General features: G+C 53.4%; 6 protein-coding genes across 6 annotated transcripts; 4 read left to right on the forward strand and 2 right to left on the reverse strand.

Moving 5' to 3' along the window:
• Window positions 1-3,657: 3,657 nt before the first annotated feature.
• B0H65DRAFT_543476 (uncharacterized protein) lies at window positions 3,658-6,606 on the forward strand (the record flags this gene model as incomplete). Its single annotated transcript, XM_062829229.1, has 2 exons — window positions 3,658-4,893; window positions 4,975-6,606. The coding sequence occupies 2 exons, from the start codon at window positions 3,658-3,660 to the stop codon at window positions 6,604-6,606; spliced, it is 2,868 nt and encodes a 955-aa protein (XP_062685501.1).
• A 22-nt stretch (window positions 6,607-6,628) lies between these two features.
• B0H65DRAFT_1120 (uncharacterized protein) lies at window positions 6,629-7,120 on the reverse strand. Its single transcript, XM_062820590.1, has one exon. The coding sequence runs from the start codon at window positions 7,004-7,006 to the stop codon at window positions 6,677-6,679; it is 330 nt and encodes a 109-aa protein (XP_062685502.1). The 5' UTR covers window positions 7,007-7,120; the 3' UTR covers window positions 6,629-6,676.
• An 852-nt stretch (window positions 7,121-7,972) lies between these two features.
• Window positions 7,973-9,389, forward strand: B0H65DRAFT_447243 (uncharacterized protein). The gene is made up of 3 exons (XM_062825857.1): window positions 7,973-8,483; window positions 8,686-8,884; window positions 8,997-9,389. The coding sequence occupies exons 1-3, from the start codon at window positions 8,417-8,419 to the stop codon at window positions 9,139-9,141; spliced, it is 411 nt and encodes a 136-aa protein (XP_062685503.1). The 5' UTR covers window positions 7,973-8,416; the 3' UTR covers window positions 9,142-9,389.
• A 2,031-nt stretch (window positions 9,390-11,420) lies between these two features.
• On the forward strand, window positions 11,421-13,466 carry B0H65DRAFT_482089 (uncharacterized protein; the record flags this gene model as incomplete). Its single annotated transcript, XM_062827653.1, has 1 exon — window positions 11,421-13,466. A coding segment is annotated over one exon (2,046 nt), but the record flags the coding sequence as incomplete, so codon positions are not given.
• Window positions 13,467-15,110: 1,644 nt separating this feature from the next.
• Window positions 15,111-17,230, reverse strand: B0H65DRAFT_417713 (Pre-mRNA-splicing factor clf-1; the record flags this gene model as incomplete). Its single annotated transcript, XM_062824105.1, has 2 exons — window positions 15,111-16,855; window positions 16,912-17,230. 2 exons carry the CDS (start codon window positions 17,228-17,230, stop codon window positions 15,111-15,113), a joined length of 2,064 nt encoding a protein of 687 aa, XP_062685505.1.
• Window positions 17,231-17,595: 365 nt separating this feature from the next.
• On the forward strand, window positions 17,596-19,997 carry B0H65DRAFT_1261 (Nop domain-containing protein). The gene is made up of 2 exons (XM_062820741.1): window positions 17,596-18,146; window positions 18,249-19,997. The coding sequence occupies exons 1-2, from the start codon at window positions 17,805-17,807 to the stop codon at window positions 19,734-19,736; spliced, it is 1,830 nt and encodes a 609-aa protein (XP_062685506.1). The 5' UTR covers window positions 17,596-17,804; the 3' UTR covers window positions 19,737-19,997.
• The last annotated feature ends 2,509 nt before the right edge of the window (window positions 19,998-22,506 follow it).

The following is a 22,506-nucleotide window of genomic DNA, read 5'->3' on the forward strand; positions in this document are numbered from 1 at the left end:
GCAACCTGGAATCTACACTACACAGTACTAGCAAGGCGTTATGGCGGGGCTGCTGTCCTGACTCCTGGCTGGTGGGGAGATGAAGATGCGAGCTGGGCGGGGCGGGGCGGGGCGGGGGTCGCGGTCGCACACCCGCCGTCATTGGATCCAGTCCCGCCAACGCCAAGGCCGAGCCGGCAGGGCATCCACGGAATCCACGTGGAGTCCGGGGTAAGAAGGGAATTCAGTCAGCGACTCAGCTCCAATGGCAGAGTTATGCGGCTTGCAAACCTGGCATTTTGTCTTGGGTAAAGAATCAAATGTTTGAGTGAGTCACCTTTGCCATGGGGCACGCACAGACGTCATCGGCAAGTTTGCAAGCGGCATACACAGCAGGGCGATCCCTTCAAAAGCGAAGGGGAGAAGGGGCGGTCGGGGGTCGTCGGGATTTTTGTTGCTTCTGTCGGGGTTTCCTTTCTCGCTCTTGTCCTCGCCGGCCTCACCCGCTCCGCTTCGTCCGGAACACCCGCACGTGCCGCACCAAATAGAGAGCTCCGTCTCTGGCGCCGAGAGGGTCTGTTTGAAAATATCAAAGAACGAGATAGCAAATCCCTCATTCTATTGCCTCCTTTATGATATGGGGCAACATCATTATAGGGGGCCATTCTGGACTCGTATCAAGATCCTAATCAGTTCATGCTTCACTTTGGGGTAGATCCGTCTCGTAAGGAGGAAAAACTTACCGGTTCGTGTGTTGATGCCCGTAATGTTGAAGATCTTTGTCGGAGAGTGGGTAGTTGGGGACAGCATAACCCTAACCCACCTCGCAATCTTGGAAGATCCGACATCCCGCCGTGCTTCCGGGTTCCCACGGACCGCTTACCACTGCATGGAAGCAAACCATATCGGAGTTTCATATGGGGTGTCCAAGTTGAATTAGACGTTATAATCCTGGTGTATTTTATATAAATTGTCTGCTTTACTTTTCAAGAGGTCCTGCGCCTCATCTAGCTGGTGTGGGTAATTTTTTTTGTCTGCGGATCACATGCTGATGATCTTGATATGTTCTTGGCTAGCCACTTTACTTGGTTTTCTCCGTTTGTATTTGTTTTCTGATGATATACGGATGCCCGACCAGAAGGAGCCATATCGCACCGGGTCCTAAACTGCTATCCACTGCTTACATGTAAGATAGACGGATGTTGATAGAATGGCGGGCTTCACTCACCCACTCGGCGAAGTAGCCCTGGCCCCTGGAGTTGGAACTTCGTGACCATGTAGTAGTGTATGTGGTTTATCAGATTCTACTGTTGATTTCCAAGTACCACCCTTTCTAGGACTTTTGGGCTAGCAGGACATGTGAAGTGATCACCAATACTACCTTACTCTATCAGTTGACAATACCGCACCTAAGTTGTCAGACGAACACTCCCTTCTTTACTGCCCGCTGTCGGCACGTTGCGTTTGTAAAAGCGTCGAGTAAAGGACAGTGGGTGCCACCCGCCCGGCCCAGCCAGGTTTCCCTTCTCACAAGGGTCGAGGCCATCCGTCGAGAATGGAGCTAAAACGAGCGCCCTTGGTGCCCTGCACGCTTCTGCACCAAGTACCAGGAATTGCGTTGACCGAAACCGTTACCTGCTCAAAGCAGACTCGCTATTTCGCATAACGCAAGGAAACCTCAAGGGTCAATCTCAAACGGGCCGTTGGACTCGGGTCATACTAGAAGGTTGAATGCTTAACTTGTCAGCCTTAGAGGTACTGGTTTATCTTCATCATGCGACTAGCTTGGGATTAAGTATCTTGGTGATTTGCGCGGGACTAGCGTCACCTAACAGGATCGTGATTGATGGAAGTTTGTTACCTACGATTTGGCATTTCAGGCTGACGGAGTGGCTCAACCGGCTTGGTACGGGGCGGGGGTAGGGAAGGACTATTACGGTAAACCTTCATGGTTTTCAGTAAATAAACAAATACCGAAATTTCCGTAATTTCCAGAGTCCGTGCACACTGCCCCCTCTAAGGCAGGTTGAGCTCGCCCAAGAAGACATTTTGGCACAGTTTCTCACGCAGCGAGTTGTCGAGTGTTGAGAATGGCCTTAGATCTTATCATGCTGGTGTAAGAGGCTCTTTTACCAGGCAATTGTAGATGAAAATGACCTTGAAGTCCCAAAGATCGAGGACACAATGAGAAGGTATGGTTCGTGCTGTAAGGCATGGAAAATGATGGTGATGCTTTTCAGTAAATAGACGGAAATTTCTGTCACGTAAACCTTACGGTATATACCAGTCCCTCCCTAGGCGGGGGAAGGGGGGGCCTCGACTGCGGCTGTAAATACATTGATATGGCTCATCGGAATCTCGACCAGTGTCCATGACTCGAAAGAGGAAGCTGAAAGTTTGAAACAAAAGTTCACTAAAATGCCCCTCTACAGTGCCGGACCTCTCTGGCCCGGGCCCCGGCTGCCCCGTGCTTAGGTGGCTCACATCGCTTGTTGCCGGTGGCTGGTACACGGGCCTGCATTAACCGTGGCACGCGGGCCTCCCCTCCAATTCCCCTCCGTCCCGTCCCTTCCCCTCCCCGCACAAACCCTCCCATCTGTTATTTTGCACCAGGGCAAGCACCTGCGGGCAATTCACCTCGCTCTTGTTCAGGCAACACAGTGATCGAAAACCGCCCGCCTAATCGATTAGGATTTGTACGACAACGTGAGTGGATAGGTTGGCACCTCAATTGCAGCATTGCTTGTGGGTTATAAACGGTACGGGTACGCGGCGGACCTTCCTTGTTCATCCCCACTACTGCTGCAGAACTTCACCCAGGAGCCGAAGAAAAATTTATTCCACACACAAATCTCAGTGGTCCGATTTGGCAAGGCACCGCAGTCCCCCTCCAACGAAATACTTTTTCCCTTTTGTTTTTTTTTCCCTTAACCAACCCTCTCCCCTCCCGCGTAACCCAACCCCATTTCTTACCACTTTACTCCTACAGACTGCATCCCGAGGCTGCCATCTTTAGGGTTATATCTCAACCTCTCGGTGGACCCAGCAACCTGTTATTGGACGCCCGCAGGACTCCAGGCATTCACTTTCGCATCCGACGCCAGGCGTGGGTGCCATCATCTGCTCTCCTCCGCTCTCTTCCGCTCTCCTCCCCCTCCTGGTTGATTCGCCTTCGTCTGCACCCTTGGTCGTCATCGACAACAGCCTGCACCTTCGATTAATCTTCTCGAGGCTCAGACAGCTCTGACACCTGTTGGACGCCCCGCAAGCGAGATCTTTTCCGACTGTGTACCCGTGCGCATCGGCAAGAATTTTGCGGTCGAGTCACCAAACACCTTCTCCAAAGGTCGTGCTCCTTGTTTTCGGCAACCTCTACGTTCTCTCAGACTTCGACCGAGACAAAACCGTCCAACCGAGTCCAGCTGCAGCAACAATCTGCCCCGCAGAACCCGACATCGAGTAGTCGCTCAAGATCGTCAAAGGCCTCAGCGCCGTCAGCAGATTGTCAGAGAGGAGAGGTAATTCTCGCCCTTCTCCGGACATCCGATTAACGCAGACAGCCTTAGTGAGCAGTCCAGCCGAGGCGACCGAGACCAACTTCCCGCGATCGACCGAGCTTCCCCTCGATCAATCCATCGTCTTGCACCTTGCTTAACGCTCGTACCCGCCAAAAACAAAATGTCGGGCACAACATTTTCCTACGCGCAAGCCGCGAAGGGTCAGGCTGCTACTCAGCCGAGCACCAAGGACGATGTGTCATCAGCCACTGCAGTACCGTCAGTAACCCCCAATGAGGCCGAGGTCACCGAGGCCTCCGAAGCTGGCAAGACCACCCAAGCCCCTGTCGAACAATCGAAGCAGGATGCCGAGTCCTTGTCCGTTACCGCGCCAGCAACCGAAGAGACCAACAAGACGACTCGTGAGAATGAAGCGGCACCAGCACAGGCTCAACAGCAGTCGGAGGACAAGATTTCCAGGTCCGTGAGCCGCACTTCCCGGTCGAATGAGAGCACAGACGGCAGGAAAGGCCGGAAGGGCAAGAAGGCCCGGGGCAGTGAGAAAGAGTCTCAGAATGAGCAACAAGCCGAGGAGGAGAAGGAGAAGGTCAAGGAGGCGCCCAAGGTTATTCTCTCTGAAGCCCCACTGCCCGCGGTCAACATTTGGGCGCAAAGACAGGAAGCACAGGCCGCCAAGTTGAAGACTTCTCCGGCTCCTACTTCCGATGCTGTTTCCGCTGAGGCCAAGAAGCAAGACGGCGAGAGTCAAAGCACACCTGTAAATGGCGTGAATGGAGACAAACCTCATAAGAAGGCCACCGACCTCCCAAGAGCTGCCGATCAACATCAGCGTAGGAACGGCCCCCGGGGCGCGCGTGTGGACAAAGAGGACAAGAATGCGGTTGCTTTGCCTCCAGTGGCCGATGCCGCCTCGTGGCCGGACCCGAAGTCCGCGGCCAGCACCAGCACCGAGGCCCCCAAGGAAAAGGTTCAGGAAAAGACTGCCGAAAAGGAATCTCAGGAGGATTCGGGATCTTCCAAGAAGAAGACGTGGGTTACTGTTGACATTCAGCCTACCGTCGTTTTCAACACGCCGCTGCCACCGCGTGGTTCCAAGACTCGAGGCGGAGCTCGGGGTGGTCGTGAGCAAGGGTCTACAAGGCCGCATAACACCAATGCCACCAATGCCTCAAACGCCACTTCCCAGAACGAAAGGGCACCGACAACCGGCGGTCCTAACGGGCACAAGCGTGCCGGATCCCGCTCCCGTGAGGGTAACATGCCTACGCGCGCGAACAACCAAGCTCATGCTTCCAAGCGTACCTCTGTCGACGCAGCCTCCTCGAAGGATGCACGCAAACTGTCGGTTTCCGCGAACAACGAGCAAGCTCGCGAGTCAGGAGCTGAGACATCCACTGTAAGTCGAAATCGTCCCCATTCTGCTGTGTATCGCACATCGCGGCCCCGTTATGGTAGTCAGAACCTAACATCCCTCCAGAACGCCACCAAGAAGGGATCGTCCGTCAAGGAAGGACAGAATGAGGCTGGGGCAACCTCCGAGGCAGGGCCTTCGTCGTCTTCCCGCCCCCATGAGCGTCATCACAAGGGATCTGACTCCACCAAAGACGGAGCACATCACGGTGTGAACGGCCAGCAGTACTCTGGCCGCGAGGGTCGCCCTGAGCGTGGTCGTGGTGGATATCGCGGTCGCGGCGGCCACAATGGCACCTCTGGCTCTCACCAGTCTGGCTATATCGGCAACGGTCAGTATGGCCACTCGTCTTACCAATCACGTCAGCACAACTCCCCGCCCCAGCATGCTGGTCAGTTCTCCGGCTCTTACGGTCAGTCGTCTAGGGGCAGAGGCAAGTGGACTGGCTCGAACCAGAATGCTGACCGCAACGGATCCGCCCCTGCTTTTGCGCCGAGGATGGCTCAGCCCCACGAATACTCTGTGCCTCAGTACCCCGTGCCATATGTGTACTATCCGGCCTACGATCCCATGGTGCCAGTTATCAGGGCTCAGGTCGAGTACTATCTCTCGCTCGAGAACCTTTGCAAGGACACCTTCCTTCGTAGACACATGGATGGCTCTGGCTGGGTGTTCTTGGACGTGATCGCCAGCTTCAGGCGCATGCGCGAGCTCAGCAAGGATCGGGAGACTATTCGCTTCGCGTGCTCCCTCTCCGAAAAGGTTGAGTTTGTCATTGGCGAGGACGGCCATGAAAGACTTCGCAGCAAGGACTCATGGTCCAAGTTTGTTCTGCGGGAAGAAGACCGCCTCGAGCACCTCCGCCACAACGGACCGACCAACTATGCTCCTTACCAAAGCCCATATCATCAGATGGCCCCTTACGGTGCTCCCGTAATTCCCCAGAACTACCCTGTGGCAGCCACGTACGCCGGCTACCCCGAGGACCAGATGTTCCAGGCCGGATACGTGAATCCCGCTCACTACGACCCTGCCACCAACGGCTCTGCCGTCAATGGACATCAGCAGTTGTCGGCAGGTGTTCCTGACTACGCGCCCCCTGTGGCTGCGCTCACACTCGAGAGCTTGACAAACCTTTCTGATAACGCTGTTGAAAAGATGGTCGTCGTTCTTGCATATGACGACAAGGAAGGCCAGAGCTCTTCCGAAGCCACTGCTGTGGCCGGTTATGAGTCCAGTGGTTCGGGTCACGAGCAAAGGAATGGTGCCAATGGTGCCGCCGTCGAGAATGGCGTGAACGCTGCGGTCTGGCTTGATCAATACAGCCCCGAGTCTGCCAATGTTCGTATGGATCGCCAGCCTTACACCGTCGTTCGTCAAGCGGCTCTCAACCAGCGTCAAAAGGCCACCACTGGCGAGACTCCCAAAGAGATGCAGACCCTTTACGAGTTCTGGTCGAAGCTGCTCCTCAAGAACTTCAATGACAAGGTGTACTCCGAGTTCCGTACTTTGGCGCTCGAGGATGCGTCAAAGGAGGCCCCGAACAAGCAGGGTCTTAAGTGTCTTCTCGAGTACTACAACAACATTCTGCTCAACAACGATATCCCGAAGCTGTGGCCCCAAGACCGCGCCGCCCCCGAGCTTCTCCAGCATCATTTCCAGGACGCACTGAGGGCTGATCGCGCTGGGTCTGCCTAAATTTGCCCCTGTTAGGTACAAGGCCGATGCGTTATCTGATTCCGTGTCGCGTACGGGGCTGGGGGGTATTCTAGATCGTGGCTTCTCCCTGTGCTGAGAGAGCACGGCTCTCCAGTCTTGGTCTGCCTTTGACCGCCGACAGAATTACCCAGAAATTGCCTACCATCTGCCTCTCACGAAGAAGATACCATGCCTTTCCCGTTTCGTCCATCTTCCATTGGTTCATCTTACAATCGAATGATACACTCGTCGCTACACACGTGTTTCGACATTGGGAAATGGCGTTTTTGTTTGGTTTCTGTTTTTTTTTCCCACAACGACAGCGGAAGGGAGGGGTGAAACATTTTATACGGTAGAAGAAAAAGACGAACAACATGAGAAGCGAGTTTCTGTCGACCATTTTGGGGTGCCATCTCGGAAGTCGCCTGATTGGCGATGAAGCGTCGACAAAGGAAAATGCTGCCACTGGTTCTTTCAGTCTCGCTGTCTACGCGATGCCAATATGGCCTCTGAAGGAGGTTGGGTAGTCGGCTGTCCCCCCCTTTTCGGTCACGAAGAACCCTTCACCTTTGTGTGGTTGGGGCCCAACTGGTGTTTCCTCGGGCGGGTTCACTTCATGGCTCTGCATCACCAGTCTGGGAGTATCCTTACTCCGTCCTCGGGTCTTAAAAGACGTTGGCGATACTTGCACGCGGGTGGGTACTCACAAAAAAAGGGAAAACTGGCGGGTTCTTCATTTTCTAAATTTCTATTCTTTTATCAACATGAAAAAGTTTTGTTTTGCACCAGATATTTCTGTACTGTGATCGACCGACGTTACTCTGCAAAATCATTGCTGACATGCTTGAGCGAAGCAGACAAGCGTTTTCTTTTCGTTCTAGAACAATGGTGCGGGAAAAGATGGCATGGATTCATAGGCGGTACGACGAGAAAAGAAAATAGGGATATTGACATGCTTCATTTTGCATTTTGAGGGAACAAACGGCAATGGGTTATCTTCGATTTGAACTCTTTGCGTATATCAGTTTTTCTTTGTTGGGGCGGTTTGCTGGACCTTGTATGATTAGAGTTTAAAAGGCTACGTTAGGTATTTCCCTGAAGCAATATAGTATGTATTTGTAAATTTATACTTTGCTCGATGCGATGTTCATGTTCAACTCATATCCAACGACAGCTAGTATGAAGCAATACCATTTTTTTCTTACCTTGATATGTCATTACTGTAATTACCGAGGGTCTGTTATTACTGATCGATCACGCGGAAAAGTCCGTACAGTACTGCAACGACTGGTTTGGACAATACGATCACCTGCGGCTAGGGTTAGAATACTGCATGGAAAATGTGGGGTTGACGTGCCGCGGTTCAGTGCAGTGCCCTTCTCCAAATTCCAAAATCCCACAATGCCCATCTCCCGCTCGTGTCTGTCATTGTCAACTTTGATGGTGGATTTCAGACCTTTGGTTGTCGTTCCTCACTCGGCATCTTCCACTCCAGCCCACGGGCAATCCACATCATAGGGCAAGGCATCCCCCCTGACGGCCAGTTTTCCAGGGGCCAGGTACCTTAGACGTGATCACATGTCACGAAATCACCTACGCTAGCCATGCATCGTCTCTCCTCGACCGAACAACACTACGTGCCTCCCTCTACCTAGTGTGCTTTCGATCATCAAGACGTCCATCGTATTGTTGACACAGCGTTGGAACTATCAATCGGAAAGACGCGAAGGCGCTGCTAGCAGCATTCACGAAAAGCAGCGAAGTTTGGTGTCCGCCAGAAAGCCCGGATCAGCGATATCGAAAACCTATCATGGTTACAGTCGATGATAGACCCCGTCTGACGGAGGAGGAAAAGAAGCAGAATCATATCCAATCTGGTATGTTCAACATTTTATTCGAAGAAGAGCATCCCACCGCTTTGGATTTTTGGACTTTCAAGACTCCGTACAAACCCCATAGTCCATACCACCGCATACACATCATATCATATCCTACCCTACCCTCGAGTTTGACCTGGCCCTGTTTTCATAACCAGAAACGGCCACAACAGGCTGGCTGACACGACCAAAAACAAAACAGAGCACAAACGACGAACGCAAATCCGCAATGGCCTCGAAGCCGTCAGCAAGATAGTCCCCGGCTGCGAAAACCTGCAACGGTCCGAGGGCGTGCTGCTGCACAAGCTGGTCGAGTTCATGGCGGTCCACATGGAGGAGAGACAGAAGATGATTGAGGAGCTGGAGAGCTTGGGGGAGGAAGTTGATCCTCAGATGAAAGTGTGAGTTGCTTCTCCTTTCTTTGGCAGATTCCTTTCGAGGCGCCCCGATGGCCGTCTCGGGGAAGGAGAGCTTTAAACTAACATACTTCTGGTTTTTTTGTGATACAACTAGGTGCCTGAGAAACTTGGACGACTATCACAAGAACCGAAGTAAACCAGACGAAGGGGCAATGTCTGCTTCGAGGTCACCGACGAAGGAACCGGGAGAGCAGCCGGGGGAACAAGGGGAGGAGGATGATTCACATGCGGGATATTGACTTGGGAAAGGGAACCATTAAGGGTCTAAGGAATAAACTTGGACAGTTCGAAAAGGCGATGGGATCAGGAGGAAGTGGTTTGCGTTGTTGGTGCGGCTAACAACAGGGTGGATTTGGGGTTCAAAGCATTCAGTATATACCCTTTTTTTTTTCTGGACATAATTTGACAATTTCAGCGATCGTCCCAAAGAGTATACTCCTGAGATGATGTCTGACTTCTCGACGCCGGTCTCGGGCTGATGTTGAATCTTGGAGAAATGTGGTGCCCGGCCATCAAGATGGCTTTCTTACGAGCCAACCTCCATGCACGGAGAGGTCCAGATCACGCCTCCAAACGCGACCATCACCAGCTTCAGGTTCGCGCTTTCCTCTGACAGGGAGCCTATCAATTCTTACAGAGCACCCTCCAGGACGTTCTTGCCGCGCCTCGAGAGCGCTTTTTCCTTTTAAGAGGCATCATGATCATCTTGAGACGGCCAGCACCGTGTATGGAAGGGTGCTGTTAGTGGGCGATACCTGCCAGCCAGACATGCCGTAACATCCACTAACAATCACTAACAGATGCAAGTGGGGCATTACATCATCTCACTGGGTTGGCCCTGACGAACAAAGCGCGAACCGCAACACCAACAAAACGAACCCCAGATTGTAACCAGCCAGGAACATGTGTCTCTTTTGAGCCAAAAGCTTTTCCGAGATGCATCAAATTCGGTCTCTTCAGTTGCCAAATATGCAACTATTTTAATGAAAAACCACCAATTGCTGCCCGATATTTTCAACATACATCTGCTTGATCACAGGGGAGACACTGCGCCACCCCACCAACCACTCGGGCCATCGAGGTACTTGATACTACGGGCTACTAGCACCAGGGCACTGCGTCATTGCCTTCAAAGTTGTCCCTCCTCGTTGCCTCGCCCCGCTCATTCTGAGAGGTACTGTAGCTACCTAGCTGCCTTTGCCTGGTCTTGGCAGTTCGAGGCAGAGTCGGAGACATTTCGAGAGAAAATCAGTCTAACCATCGTACGGCAGTTAAATTCCAGCTGTCAAAGGTCTTCCTTAAATGGCGCGCAAGATTATCCCACCGAGACAGTGGTTCGGAGTCGTTTTTGGACGCAAGACTTCGGTCAGCTCAGAGACTTTTGCGACGGCGGGGTAGCTTTGAGGGTTTGGGATGGCGTAGGCCCACCCAAAGAAGATATCGAGCTTCGGCATGGAAAGAAATCCGAACGCGATCGTCGTCATGTTGGGGATATGAACGGACTACCCGAGCGAATGACCCTGACTTCAACAATCAGGTCCGAAGAATGAAGATTCTTATTCGGTCTTCTCATCGGCCCTGAGATGTCTCAGCACGCATGTTATGTCGGCTTTGACGGTTGTTCTCCCCCTGGTCTTCTGTGGGGCCTGCCATCTGCTCAGCCGCCCATCCGCAGTCTTCTCTCGTGCTCTTCTCACCAACCACAAGGCGAGGGCCGTCCACTCTGGACCCTGATGACGATATGGCCCCGGTCCCACCGACAAGGTCAAGAACACTGGGCAGGACAGGGCCCGATGCGAGAGACTGCCGTCAAGGCCGTGAAAGCCGCCCTAGGAATTCAGTCCGCCCACCTCGTTGCCCAGTCGCACAGCATGGCGCCCACATCCAGCGAGTCAACCACAGAGTCTGCGGACTGCGCCCGAAGGGGGCTCGACTGTCTCGGTTGAGGAGGGGAGGCCGACATGTTCATCTCATGTCTGAACGGTTTCCCGAGTTGCTTTGCTCACCTCGTCTGATTCCAGTTGAAGAGTCTGTTCGACCTTCTCACTTCTTATATACATCAGTCTTGTTACCGTATGTACGCCAAAGTCAAGCAACGCTCGAAATCGTGTGATACGAGGAAAAGTTAGGTACAGAGCCTCGAGGTCAAATCCACACCATCAGCAGGTCAGATTTCCAAGGAAGTTGGAGCGGGGCCAGCCCATCGTTGACTGCCGACGTAAAGGTACTCGGTACACCCACTTGTACCATACCACTTTGTCCAGGGCCCTACCAAGAATATGACCTGACCAGCCCGGCATACCTGACGAGTAGGAGGATCTACATCATTCCCATATATTGCTTGGCCCTACTACTCTCGCCCAGCTCGCAGGATTCCCGCCACTTTTTCCTCTTACTTCCTCTTCCCAACACTTTCCACGCTCTTCATCACTACTAGCAAACGCCAACATATCTGTGAATACACATCAGGAACAAGCAAACGACTATCTCCCTGATCACAAACACCGAATAATTCGACATGGCATCATACGACCCGTATGATCACCCGGCCCGGGAGCGCTCCCGCTCCACAAGACGCTACTACCGCGAGGAGCGCCGCGATGACAGAGACCCTCGATACACCGGCGGCGCTGCCGACCAGTACCTCAACGTCAACCACGATTTGATTTCACGCCCACGTGAGGATAGCGATGTTTCTGTCGAGGAGATCCGTCGTGACTTCCCGCCGCCCGGATACTCTACTCGGGATATGCGCCGCGCCCGCTCTGCCGAGCCTGGCTACTATGACGACCACGATGATCCCCGGGCCCGCTCTGGCCGGGACTATGACTATGACTATGACCGACGAGAGGAGAAGAAGAAGTCCCGGCTGGGCAACAAGGAGCAGCTTATCGCTGCGCTGGCCGGCGCCGCCATCGCCATTGGTGGAAAAGAGCTCTACGACCGCAAGGAAGCCAAGGACCATGGTTCCGATGTCCATCGCAATGTCCTTGCCTCGGCCGCTATCGGTGCTGCTGGAGCTTTTGCGGGTTATCAGGGCGCAGATTTCTACACCAAGCATAAGGAAAAGAAGGCTCCGCTGGTCCTTAGAGGACGCGATGGCAGACTAGAGTATCGCAACGATGACGAAGTCAGTGCCAAGGACAACAAGGGTCACAAGAACTTCCTCGAGAGTGCCCTTGCCGCTGCTGGTATCGGCAGCACCTTGAAGGCCTTGGCGGGAGGCAGCAGCAGCAGAGATGACAGATCCGATACTAGAAGTGTCAGGAGTCGTCGCAGCAGCCGCTCTAGATCTCGTTCCCGCGGGGGCGATCCCGCCAAAAAGATCCAAAAGGCTGCCATGGCTTCCCTCATTGCTGGTGCCACCGAAGCCTTCCGTGTGTCTAAAGAGCCAGGTGGTTGGAAGGGAGAAAAGGCCAAGCGCATCCTTACTGCCGCAGCGGGTGCTGCTACTGTTGATGCTGCCATGAAGGGCGATAAGGCGGGCAGCAAGCTTGGTTTGGCCGAATCCGTCATCGGTGGCCTGCTTGGCAACCGTGTGCTGAACGGCTCCAAGAAGAACATTGAGGAGGATGAGAAGACCGGTCGCTCTCGATCGCGATCTCGTGCCCGCTCCCGCTCCAAGGGCCCCGGTGGCGGGCTCGCCGCTATCGCGACTGCCGGTCTCGGGACCTACGCTGCAAACAAGCTCAGCAGCCGATCCAGGTCCCGACGCCGGAGCACCGACTCATATGACAGCCGCGATGGCTCGCGCGATAGACGTTATCGCAGCCGCAGCCGCAGCGTCGTCGACTCGGCGCGCAAGGGCCTTGCCAAGCTAGGCATCGGAAACGGACCAGACGACGATGAGCGCGACCGCCACGACCGCAGAAATTACGACGACTATGCCGACTCTTCTCGAAGCGGGCGCCGACACCGAGACTACTCAGACGATGAGCGCTCCAGGAGCGGCCGCAGCCGCAGTCGCTCAAGGGGAGGAGGAACCGTGGCAAGGAGACGCGATGCTTCGCGGGGATCAGTCTCCTCATCCGACCTGGGAGATTCGGATGAGGACAGGAAGAGAACCAAGAAAATGAGAGGTAAGCAAATGATTACTACAGGGTTGGCAGCTGTGGCGACCATCCATGCTGCCCACAACATCTACCAAAGCGTGGAGAAGCACGGCGTACGTAAGAAGGCAGTGAGAGAAGGGAAGCTGAGTCCGGAAGAAGCCAAGAAGCTCAGGCAAAGAACATTGCTGCAAGATGCCGCATCGGTCGGCATCGCGGCCCTGGGCATCAAGGGCGCCATCTCGGAAATGAAGGAGGCTCGCGAGGTGATGCACGAGACACACGAGTGGAAGAAGAAGAAAGAGGAGAGGCATCAGAGACGGGTCGAAAGACTGCGGGCAACGGCAAACCAGGCAAATGACTTTGACGGGGACGGCCGTGGCGACATTGTCGACTTCGGCAGACGCAGGGCTGACAACTGGTCTTCTTCAGCGCCGCCCAAGGCGACTCGCCTGGAGGATGGTCCCCATTACACTGATGGGAATCCATACGGCGCCATGCCTCGCGCTCCCTCTCCTCCATCGGGAAACAGTCCTGGCAGGAGATGAGATGGGAAGACTTGTCATTGCCCGCTTTTTCGCCTGCTACTTGCACTCCCTAAACTTTGATCCGACATTTAACTCCGCTTTCGTCTATCTTCACTCACTACACGGTACCTCGAGAATCAAAATGAGATCTGGTCACCACCAATGGGCGTTGCAAAATCTGAGCGGAGGGAGCGTCTGCCTTGAACTCATGCTGGTCTAACGGACATCCACAACCGTTAGAGCCCAGCTCCTGCGTTTGCTTGCAGCTGTTGGACAAGGCGTGGGGAATCTTCCGAGCTGATGCCTTACTTACGGTGCTGCTGTGCTACTCCGATATGCTTTGGTTACGATGAACATGACATTTCCCTTTTTATCACATACACGAAAGTTATCAAATGCAGTTGTTTAACCAGTTCACTAATTGTTGTCCCGCTTCTGCGAAAACAGATCACCGCCGCTAAGAAAACACACATCGAGATGTTGCCTGGTTCCTGCTGTCGTCCCCACTATCTGAACCGAAAAAGACGGAAGGGCCCGAATTCAGGGAAATGTGGCGATCCTTGGCAGGGGTTGTAAGCAGGTTTTTGCGTTGTGCGACTGAACGGGCACGGATGTTGGATACCGACGAACAGAAACTGTGAGGAATGACGCGCACTCAACCACTGCAACAACGAAACGATCGATCGGAAAACGGTTGTTGGTCGGTGCCGAAACGGCCGGTACCGGAACGGAAATGCGCCGCACGGGGTTGCTGTCTGGCTGTGGTTGTCTGGCTGGCTGGTTGGCTCGTTGGCTTGCAAGTCACACACGCGGATTTTTGGATCTCACGATGCTTGGCGTGTGGTTGGCTGGCTGCCAAAGGACACAACATGCGGTTACGTCGGCCCCCTACATCCTTACACTCCCATGTTTCGGCATTTTATTCTCCGCAGCTTATTCCCCTTGTCCACTCTCTGTATCTCTTATTCAAACTTTCTTACACTACATGGTGGGCGGCAGCTACAGCATCATGTTTTTTTTTCCTTTTCTTTCTACTTTTTTCTACCTGTTCTTTCCTTTTTTATGATGATGATCAACGGTTTGGGGTTTTATGAGGATGACGAAGAAACGGAAACGGACCAAATCCGAGAAAGTTACGAGACTGATGATGACAAACAACGGAATAAATGAATGTATACCTCTTACGAGATATGACTATATATGTATAGAGAGGAAGCTGGTAGTGGTTATTTTGGAAATGAACGACAACATTTATTGATGGCCTCTTTATAAACCCACGAACACGACTTGCTGGAAATCGACGCTAAGAAACACCGTGAGACTCGACGGCTGAGGAGGAACCAATCAATGGCTTCAGAGTATCCCAACGTGTTCAAAGCCGCAATCAATCGTGCGGAACATAATATTACCTGCCAAGCAGTTGGTTAAAATCATTCAAACGTTTCGTCATGGTATGAGGTCTCTAGTGTGGTCTGGGTCTCTTACGTGGTATTCAATAACGAGAATGACTCAAGGGGTATGTGTGGAGATAAGGATCCGCAACATATCGGTTCCTGTATTCAGAAAAAGAAAACACGGACTTCTTGGTCCGCCGCCGGACATAATATTGTATCTCCTACACTAACAACTCGCTCACTGAGCTCCTTCACCACCAGCAGCACCTGCAGCTTGCTGTTTCCAGGCATTGGCCATAGCCAACAGACTCGACAAGTTCTTGGTCTGCTGATCATCAGCCGGGAAGATATAGTCAACATATTCCTCCCAAGTATCGTCCTCCAGCTTGCGCTTCTTCTTAGTCTTCCTCGGCATCTGTTTCTGTATCTTCTCGATATCCTCCGCCGACCCGTGCGTCTTCTCAAACGCCAACCACGCGTTGAGCAGCGACACCCGCTCGGCCTTGAGCTCGCGCTCCTTCATGCTCTTGTGCGCTCTCTCGAAGATCTTGCGAGCGCGCGCCTTGGCCTCCTCGCTGACCGGCTTCTCTTCCGCCTCCTCTTCGGTCTCTTCCTCCTCCTCGGCCTCGTCGGGGATATTGATCTCGAACTGGGCGTAGCTGATCCAGACCTTGGGGTGGTCGGCCTTCTCGAGCAGGCGCTCGTACAGGGCACGCGTCCGCTCGTACTCGCCCTCTTCTTCCTCGAAATCGATGTACGCCTTCCACACCACCTCGGGCATGTCCAGGATCGGCTGCGAGACGGCGAGCTCGAAGATGGCGCGGGTGCGCTCGAGGTCGTTGAGACCGCGCTCCAGCTCGGCCCACTTGATCCATGTTTGGCAGTTAGCCGGGTTGTACATGACGTGCTTCTCGTAGAGGGTGCGGCAGCGCTCGAACTCGTAGAGCTTCTGTTCGAGGAGGATGTACTCCTTGAAGATCTTGTCCTTGGGGCACATGCCGATGGCGCGACCGAGAGTTTTGCGGGCTGTCGTTAGCTGGCCCTGTCGAATCTCGAAATGCGCCTTGGCAACCCACACTTTGGCAAAGGTGAACTTCTTGTGGGGGATAAGGTTCAGACATGTGTCGTAGATCTGACGGGCTCGCTCAACGTCCTTTGTTTCCCTCTCCTCCCATATCGCGTAGAAGAGGAAGAGGAAGATGTACCGCCTCCAGTGTCGCTTCTCTTGGGTTGGTGGTACCTGAGCAATGGCTCGCTCGTAGACTTCCCTGGTCCGGTCGACATCTCCTCCACTCTCCTCCAGTCTCGCAAAGTCAAACCAGACGTCGTAGTTCTTTGGGTTCTCCTTCACTTGCTCCTCGTACAATCTCCTCCTCTTTGTTAGAATAACATCCTCCACGCCCTCCTTGTCACCAAACTGCTTTTCGAATGTGGTGTAGTGGGCATGTAGCGTCATCGACTTGGACCGAGGCAGGTTGTCGAGGCCAAACTTGTAGATGGCACGGGCCCGCTCGTACTCCCGGAGACGGGCCTCGTACCGGGCAAAGGCGATAAATATCCTTTCGTCAACGGCATCGTCGCCCAGTGTTTCGGCAATCGTCTGAATGGCAGTCTGGAAGACCTCGCGGACCGTGTCGCTGGTCCCGTATTCCTCTTCAAACTTGGCCCATTTGAGCCACGTCCTCGGTTCTGGATGGACGGCGGTAAAGGCCCTGAAGATCTCCCTTGCCCTGTCGAACTCGCCGTAACGTTTCTCTAGACGGATATAAGCACTCCACGCCTGCTCATCTGGCTGCCACTTCATCCACCGGTCAAAGACTTGTCTGGTGCCCGGAATGTCGCCTAGCATCTCCATGACGTAGAGGTACTGGTACCAGAGAGATGTGACTCTGGGCAGCCGCGTGACGGCGCGGTCCAGAAGATTGCGTGCATGGTTGATGTTGCGGTTCTTGATCTCTGCTTGGACGTATCTGATCCAGAGTTCTGTTGGAGCATATCGTTAGCGACTGATGCGTCAAAGAAGCACATGGACAACTTACGAGTGTTATTGGGATGTACATCCAGAGCGCGCTCGAACACAGACCGGGCTCTCGCAAACTCCTTCTGTTCCAGCTCCCATTGGGCATATTGGAGCCAATTCGAAAGACGAACTCGGTTACGCCGCACATAGTCCTCAAACTCCTTGCGCTTGCGACCCTGGTATTCCTTGAGCTCCTCGAGGTCGGCAAAGCGCTGTGTGGGAGTCTGGAGGTTGACTTCCTGGCGGTCGACGGCCTCGCGCAACAACTGCTCGGCCGAGATCTGCACAGGCGCAGGGGCCTTATTCTTCACCCGTGGTGGACCGCGTGACGACTCCATTGTGAAGATGGACGTAAAAAGTGGCGATCGAGCGATGTTGGCGTGGTGTTGTAGGTTCTGTTTCTTGATGAGATTTTGGGTCTGGACGCAACAACAGCCAGCCAGGACGAGGACGCGCTGCGATTGATGGACCGTGGCTGGATGCCTGCACAGTGTACCTTCCCGACATCATGTCATACCATGTCTGACCTCAGCGGGCAGGGGAGCCCATAAGACAGCGCTAGGCCGCTAGAAGGCCGCTGTATCATGGTTGCCAATTGGCGATGCCAAGTGAACTACAAGTACACTTTAGCAATGAGAAGCCAAGCCGCACTGTCCACAACGGGCAGGCAAAGCACTGGCGCAGGTCTAGCGTAGGCCCGTGATGCAACGCCGCGGTCTCTTGCCTCCAGTCTTGAGGTTGCCAAAAACAACCCAAGTCGACAACACAGCGAAACTTTTCCCATCCACTTCCTCAGCGCACGACAGTCGTTACGCCTGTATCAGAATACCTTCCGTTTTCTCCTGAACCCAAGCGATAGAAAGATCCGAGCAAACGCCGAATATCCTGCCCAGACAGCAGGGTTTTGCGAACATGTCGTCTACTCTCGACGAGCTCCTCCAGGACTTCGAGGACTCTGGCTCCGAGGCCGGTGGCGAGGAGTATGGCGATGGTCTTCTTGGTGATGGTGTTGTTCCGACTGGAGGCTCAGGTGTGGACGACGCACACGTACCGATAAACGATGAGGACGAAGATGAAGGCATGGGCGATGGCGAAGATGAAGACGAAGCTATGGGTGGCGTGGGAGCCGACGACTCGAATGCTGTTGAAGATCCCGAAGAGGCAAAGGCCAAGGTTGAGAAGATGCATTTAGGAGGAGTGCGGGATGTCCGAACTGTAGCGACTCTTATGAAGTCTCTGAAGCCTGTGCTCGAGGTTAGTCCCCCAATACCCCTTCGCGGTGCTCCCTTTACACATGGCAAAGCGTTTACATCTTTTTTGAGCAATAGCCCTGACAGTCTGGATCGAACGTTGCAGAAAATCGCACACTACCAAGCTACACCCGCTCAGGCCAACGATGTCGGCCATGTCGAAGACCACCCGGAATACAGCCTGTTGACGAACGCCAATAGGCTGTCTACTTTGATAGACAGCGAGGTGGCTCTTGTCCACAAGTTTGTGAGGGACCACTTCTCCGCCAGATTCGCTGCGCTCGAGTCGCTATTACCGAACCCTATCGAATACTGCAAGGTCGTTGCAATCTTGGGCAATTCTCCGATGGACTCGGAGAGCATGAAGGCGTTGCAGCTTTCCACCGACAACCCCCTGGGTGTAACCCTCAAGTCGGTTCTTGATGGGCCAACCTTGATGATTGTCACGGTGGAAGCTACCGTTTCCAAGGGTCAATTTCTGGGCGAGGAAGAGATTCAGCGCGTCACAGAAGCGTGCTTGATGGTGGTCGAGCTTGACAAGGCCAAGAAGACGCTCACTGAGTACGTACAGTCTCGCATGAACATTTTCGCGCCGAACTTGACGGCTCTCATCGGTTCCCTCACAGCAGCACAGCTTCTCAACCAGGCCGGCGGCCTGACTGGCCTTTCCAAAACCCCGGCCTGCAACCTCCCGGCTTGGGGCTCTAAGAAGCAAACAAGCTCTGCTCTCGCTACCAACGTCGGCATCAGACAACAGGGCTTCATCTTCCAGTCAGACATCATTCGTGGGATTCCAACAGACCTCAAGAAGCAGGCGATGAAGATGTTTGCCAACAAGATTGTCATGTGCGCGCGCACCGACTGCTTCCACCAGTTCAGGGATGGGTCGGAAGGCGAGCGACTGAAGGACGAGTGCCTGGACCGCCTGGATAAGCTGCAGCAAAAGCCGAACAGCAAGGGCGCACGCGCTCTCCCAGCACCCGATGACAAACCGAGCAGAAAGCGTGGTGGCCGACGCGCTCGTAAAGCCAAGGAGGCCACAGCCATGACGGAGTTGCGCAAGGCTCAGAACCGTATGGCCTTTGGCAAGGAGGAGAAGGAAGTCGGTTACGGCCAGGGCGATTCTACTGCCGGCATGGGCATGATCGGCCAGCGCGACGATGGACGTCTACGGGTCACGCAAATCGACCAGCGCACGCGTGCCAAGCTGAGCGCGAAGAGCAAGGGTTGGGGTGGTGCCAGCTCGCTCAATGGCGGCGCGGCATCATCTCTCAGAGGGCTTACCGGCGGTGGCAGCGGCATTGGCAACATCAGTCTGGCTGCCAGCAAGGGCTTGCGGACATCGGGCGTTGGTACCACGGTGGGCAGTACCACCGCCGGTACGGTATCGTCGTTGGCGTTTACACCTATGCAAGGCCTGGAGCTCGTTGATCCAAAGGTGCAATCCGAGCTGAGCAGGAAGCGCAAAGCAGATGAGGACCGTTGGTTCAAGGGTGGTACATTCTCTCAAGTTGGCAACTCGGGTGGCGCTGGTGAATTCAAGAAGCCTGCATTACCCCCAAGCAAGAGACAAGATACTGGAGCGACGAAGTGATGCTCCTATTTGGTGAAGGTGGAGGAATCGGTGCATGAAAGCGCACATGCCGGTGACCAAGCCTGGTCACCTAGCCTCAATTCATTGGCGTGGGTTAACTACATACTTCAAAGGAAGTCTGCGGCCCTACGCTCCGTTAGGCTTTTCACAACTCATGTCATTTAGATCATTGCTATATCGTGGATTCGGCGTTCTGAGAGCTTTGTTGCTAGGGAAAATATTCAGGGAAGTGATCTCATTCCATTTGCAGCAGTGGCTGTCCTCCGTGTTTCGGTCAATGTCGCGGTCATTTGTCGTCTTACAGTTGATGTTCTACTGTTAACCTCAACCAAAGTATAGGTAGGAAGAGGGAATGAGCGTCTGCCTCATGATGCACTACGACTGCTGGTGAATCTACAACGCAACATCCGTGAATAAGCGAATCCCATATTTGCCCTCGGTCAAGAACATGGTATCCTTTCTTGATCAATTTCGGCATGCCTAGATCCCGAAGACGAACGGCCCGAGTTTAGGTATACGGCATGGTTCCCTTCGGCATGATCATGTCTGACAAAGCGGCGTGCGTGCGTGCGTCTGACACTCACCTGGCATGTCTTTCGAACACACACAAAAGAGAAGACACGCAGAAGTACGTTGTCTTTCAATTCAGTTCGCTGCAGACCGAGTCCAGACCGGTTGTGTCACGACATATCCGTCCGTCAGTATGACCGTCAGAAAGTAGAAAGGCATCTTCTTATCGTACCATGTAGGTTTGGACCCTCTGAGGAGGATTCAAGGGTGTCGTTGGCTTGCGATACATACCGGATCCCGACTTGCCCATTATCTAAAAGCCGGGTGTGTGAATGTCGAGGGAAAGGGTAAAGGGACGGGACGGAGGGAGCCTTCTCTTCTTATCTCTTATCTCTTATCTCTAGGCCCGGTCCCACCTCGAGAAAAAGATGATGAAAGTGCTATGGCCGCGAAAAAAAATTGGAGGAGAAAAAAGAGAGGAAAAAGAGAAAGCAAAAGCCCAAAGAACCAGAAAAGAAATGCCATAGAAAAGTCGGGGCCCCGCATTGACCCTTCTTTTTACCTTGCTCTTGAGCTTTGCGGGACGGGAAGTTGTAGTGAACGAAAATGTTGATCACTTTCCCCTATTGGCCCCCAAATCCGCCCAGAATCCGCCCCCCAGAATCCCGTAGGTAGGCCTGCTGAGGCCTGTATGGTATTCTTGAAAATTGCCATGTTCCACAGGAGCAATAGCGCAAGAATGCCATGGTCAGCTTGGGAGCGTGCTTGGGTATCCAAACAGATGGTGTGTGTCCGCATTCCACAGACAGTTCGCTGGTTCGGTGGTTCGCTGGTAGTGGTTTTACGTACAAAGTATCACCGGACTTTCCCAGGGTCAAAGGGTCAAAGGGTCAAGGGAAGAAAAAAAAAAAAAAGGGTCAGAAGGGGTCAAGTGTACAATTTGCATTCCGGTTCCTTGTGCCTTGTGCGGCCGATGATCATTGGGATTTGGAAGCGGGGACTACTGACTGGTTGTTCGAGAAGATCTCGATCTCTGATGGATCCCCTTTCTCTTTCGCAAGGCAGGGCCTTCCTTTTTCGCTTTTTCGGTAGTAGGCAGGTGCACAACTGATTCCTGCCGTCCTCCCCTGCTCCTGCTGTTTTCGCAAGCCGACCAAGCCGTCTCTTCCACCTGGTTCTTTTTCGCTTGTTGTGTAAACTATTCGTTCGGCTCGGCTCCAGCGAACAAGTTTCACTGTCACTCCATCATCGAGATCTACGTGGTGACTGAGGACGGAAGCCAAGGGACGGAGCCAAGGGAGCGTCATCACACTCGGCTCTTTTTGCCTGCCGTAGGCTCGTAGAGAATTACAGTATCTTGCTCGCTGTTCTTTGAATATTTCTTATGGCTATGCCGAGTCAAGTCACCTGGACATAAACTTTCACCAAGAAATATGGGATGGGATAGATAACCCTTACCTCCCTCCCTATGCACTTACCTACTTGCAGGTGATGGTTGACAACCCTTAGTTTTGAAATAACTGCATACAAAAACGGGGTCTTACAGTTGGTCTCTGGAAAGCCAAGTCCGGCATCCCGAGCCCAAACACTCTGTGCCATTGAATGAATGCTTTTCTTCAATCACACCCTTTACACCTTTGTGAATGACAAAAGGCGTAAATGCGCTTATAGCATTGGCTAGTTGCGCTGCCGTCGTTATCGCGGAAAGTCATCCACATAGAAAGAGGGGTAGGTAGGTAGAAGTAGGGGTAAGTCAAACAGATTGCTATTCTTTTTTTTTTGCTGAGCCTGGTCCCGGACAGTCCTCCCGCAGAAGGTATTGGATGAGCAACCGAGGCAACCCTCTTTTAATTTCTTCTGTCTCTGCTCTGTCAGCGAAAAGTTCAGCGGTTCGGCGAAGCGAGGAAGGGAAGCTGATAGAGGGGGTAGCAGTGGTGGTGGTGTATATGCACAGCATACAGGCATGCTGTATGGCCTGCCCAGGAAGAGGAGAAGAAGGAGAATGAAAAGACATCCCCGTTTCGCGCCAGTGTGTGCATGGGGAATATGGCTCGCACATGGTAATCTTAATGAAAAGCGATCTTTTGCTCTATCTGCCTTTCTCTGCTTGCCGGTAATAAGGAACTCAGCGACCCCGATAGATGTCAGGCTAGTGAGAGGAGAGTTTTCGGTTCGGCCAGCACTACTTGCACAGGACTTTGAGTCGAGAGGCGATATTTCATCAGGTCATCAGGGTTCTCTTTCGATTATGTTGTGTGCC

This window comes from Neurospora tetraspora (genome assembly GCF_033439725.1).
Source record: "Neurospora tetraspora strain CBS 560.94 chromosome Unknown B0H65scaffold_1, whole genome shotgun sequence".
Classification (NCBI taxonomy): Eukaryota; Fungi; Ascomycota; class Sordariomycetes; order Sordariales; family Sordariaceae; genus Neurospora; species Neurospora tetraspora.

Excerpts from the sequence above, each read along its gene's own strand:
- B0H65DRAFT_1120 (XM_062820590.1), bottom strand. The coding sequence starts at position 7,006 with ATGGTCGACAGAAACTCGCTTCTCATGTTGTTCGTCTTTTTCTTCTAC.
- B0H65DRAFT_447243 (XM_062825857.1), top strand. The coding sequence starts at position 8,417 with ATGGTTACAGTCGATGATAGACCCCGTCTGACGGAGGAGGAAAAGAAG. Across the intron at positions 8,484-8,685 it reads GCAGAATCATATCCAATCTG|AGCACAAACGACGAACGCAA; the intron begins GTATGTTCAACA and ends AAAACAAAACAG. Across the intron at positions 8,885-8,996 it reads GTTGATCCTCAGATGAAAGT|GTGCCTGAGAAACTTGGACG; the intron begins GTGAGTTGCTTC and ends TGATACAACTAG.
- B0H65DRAFT_1261 (XM_062820741.1), top strand. The coding sequence starts at position 17,805 with ATGTCGTCTACTCTCGACGAGCTCCTCCAGGACTTCGAGGACTCTGGC. Across the intron at positions 18,147-18,248 it reads CTCTGAAGCCTGTGCTCGAG|AAAATCGCACACTACCAAGC; the intron begins GTTAGTCCCCCA and ends CGAACGTTGCAG.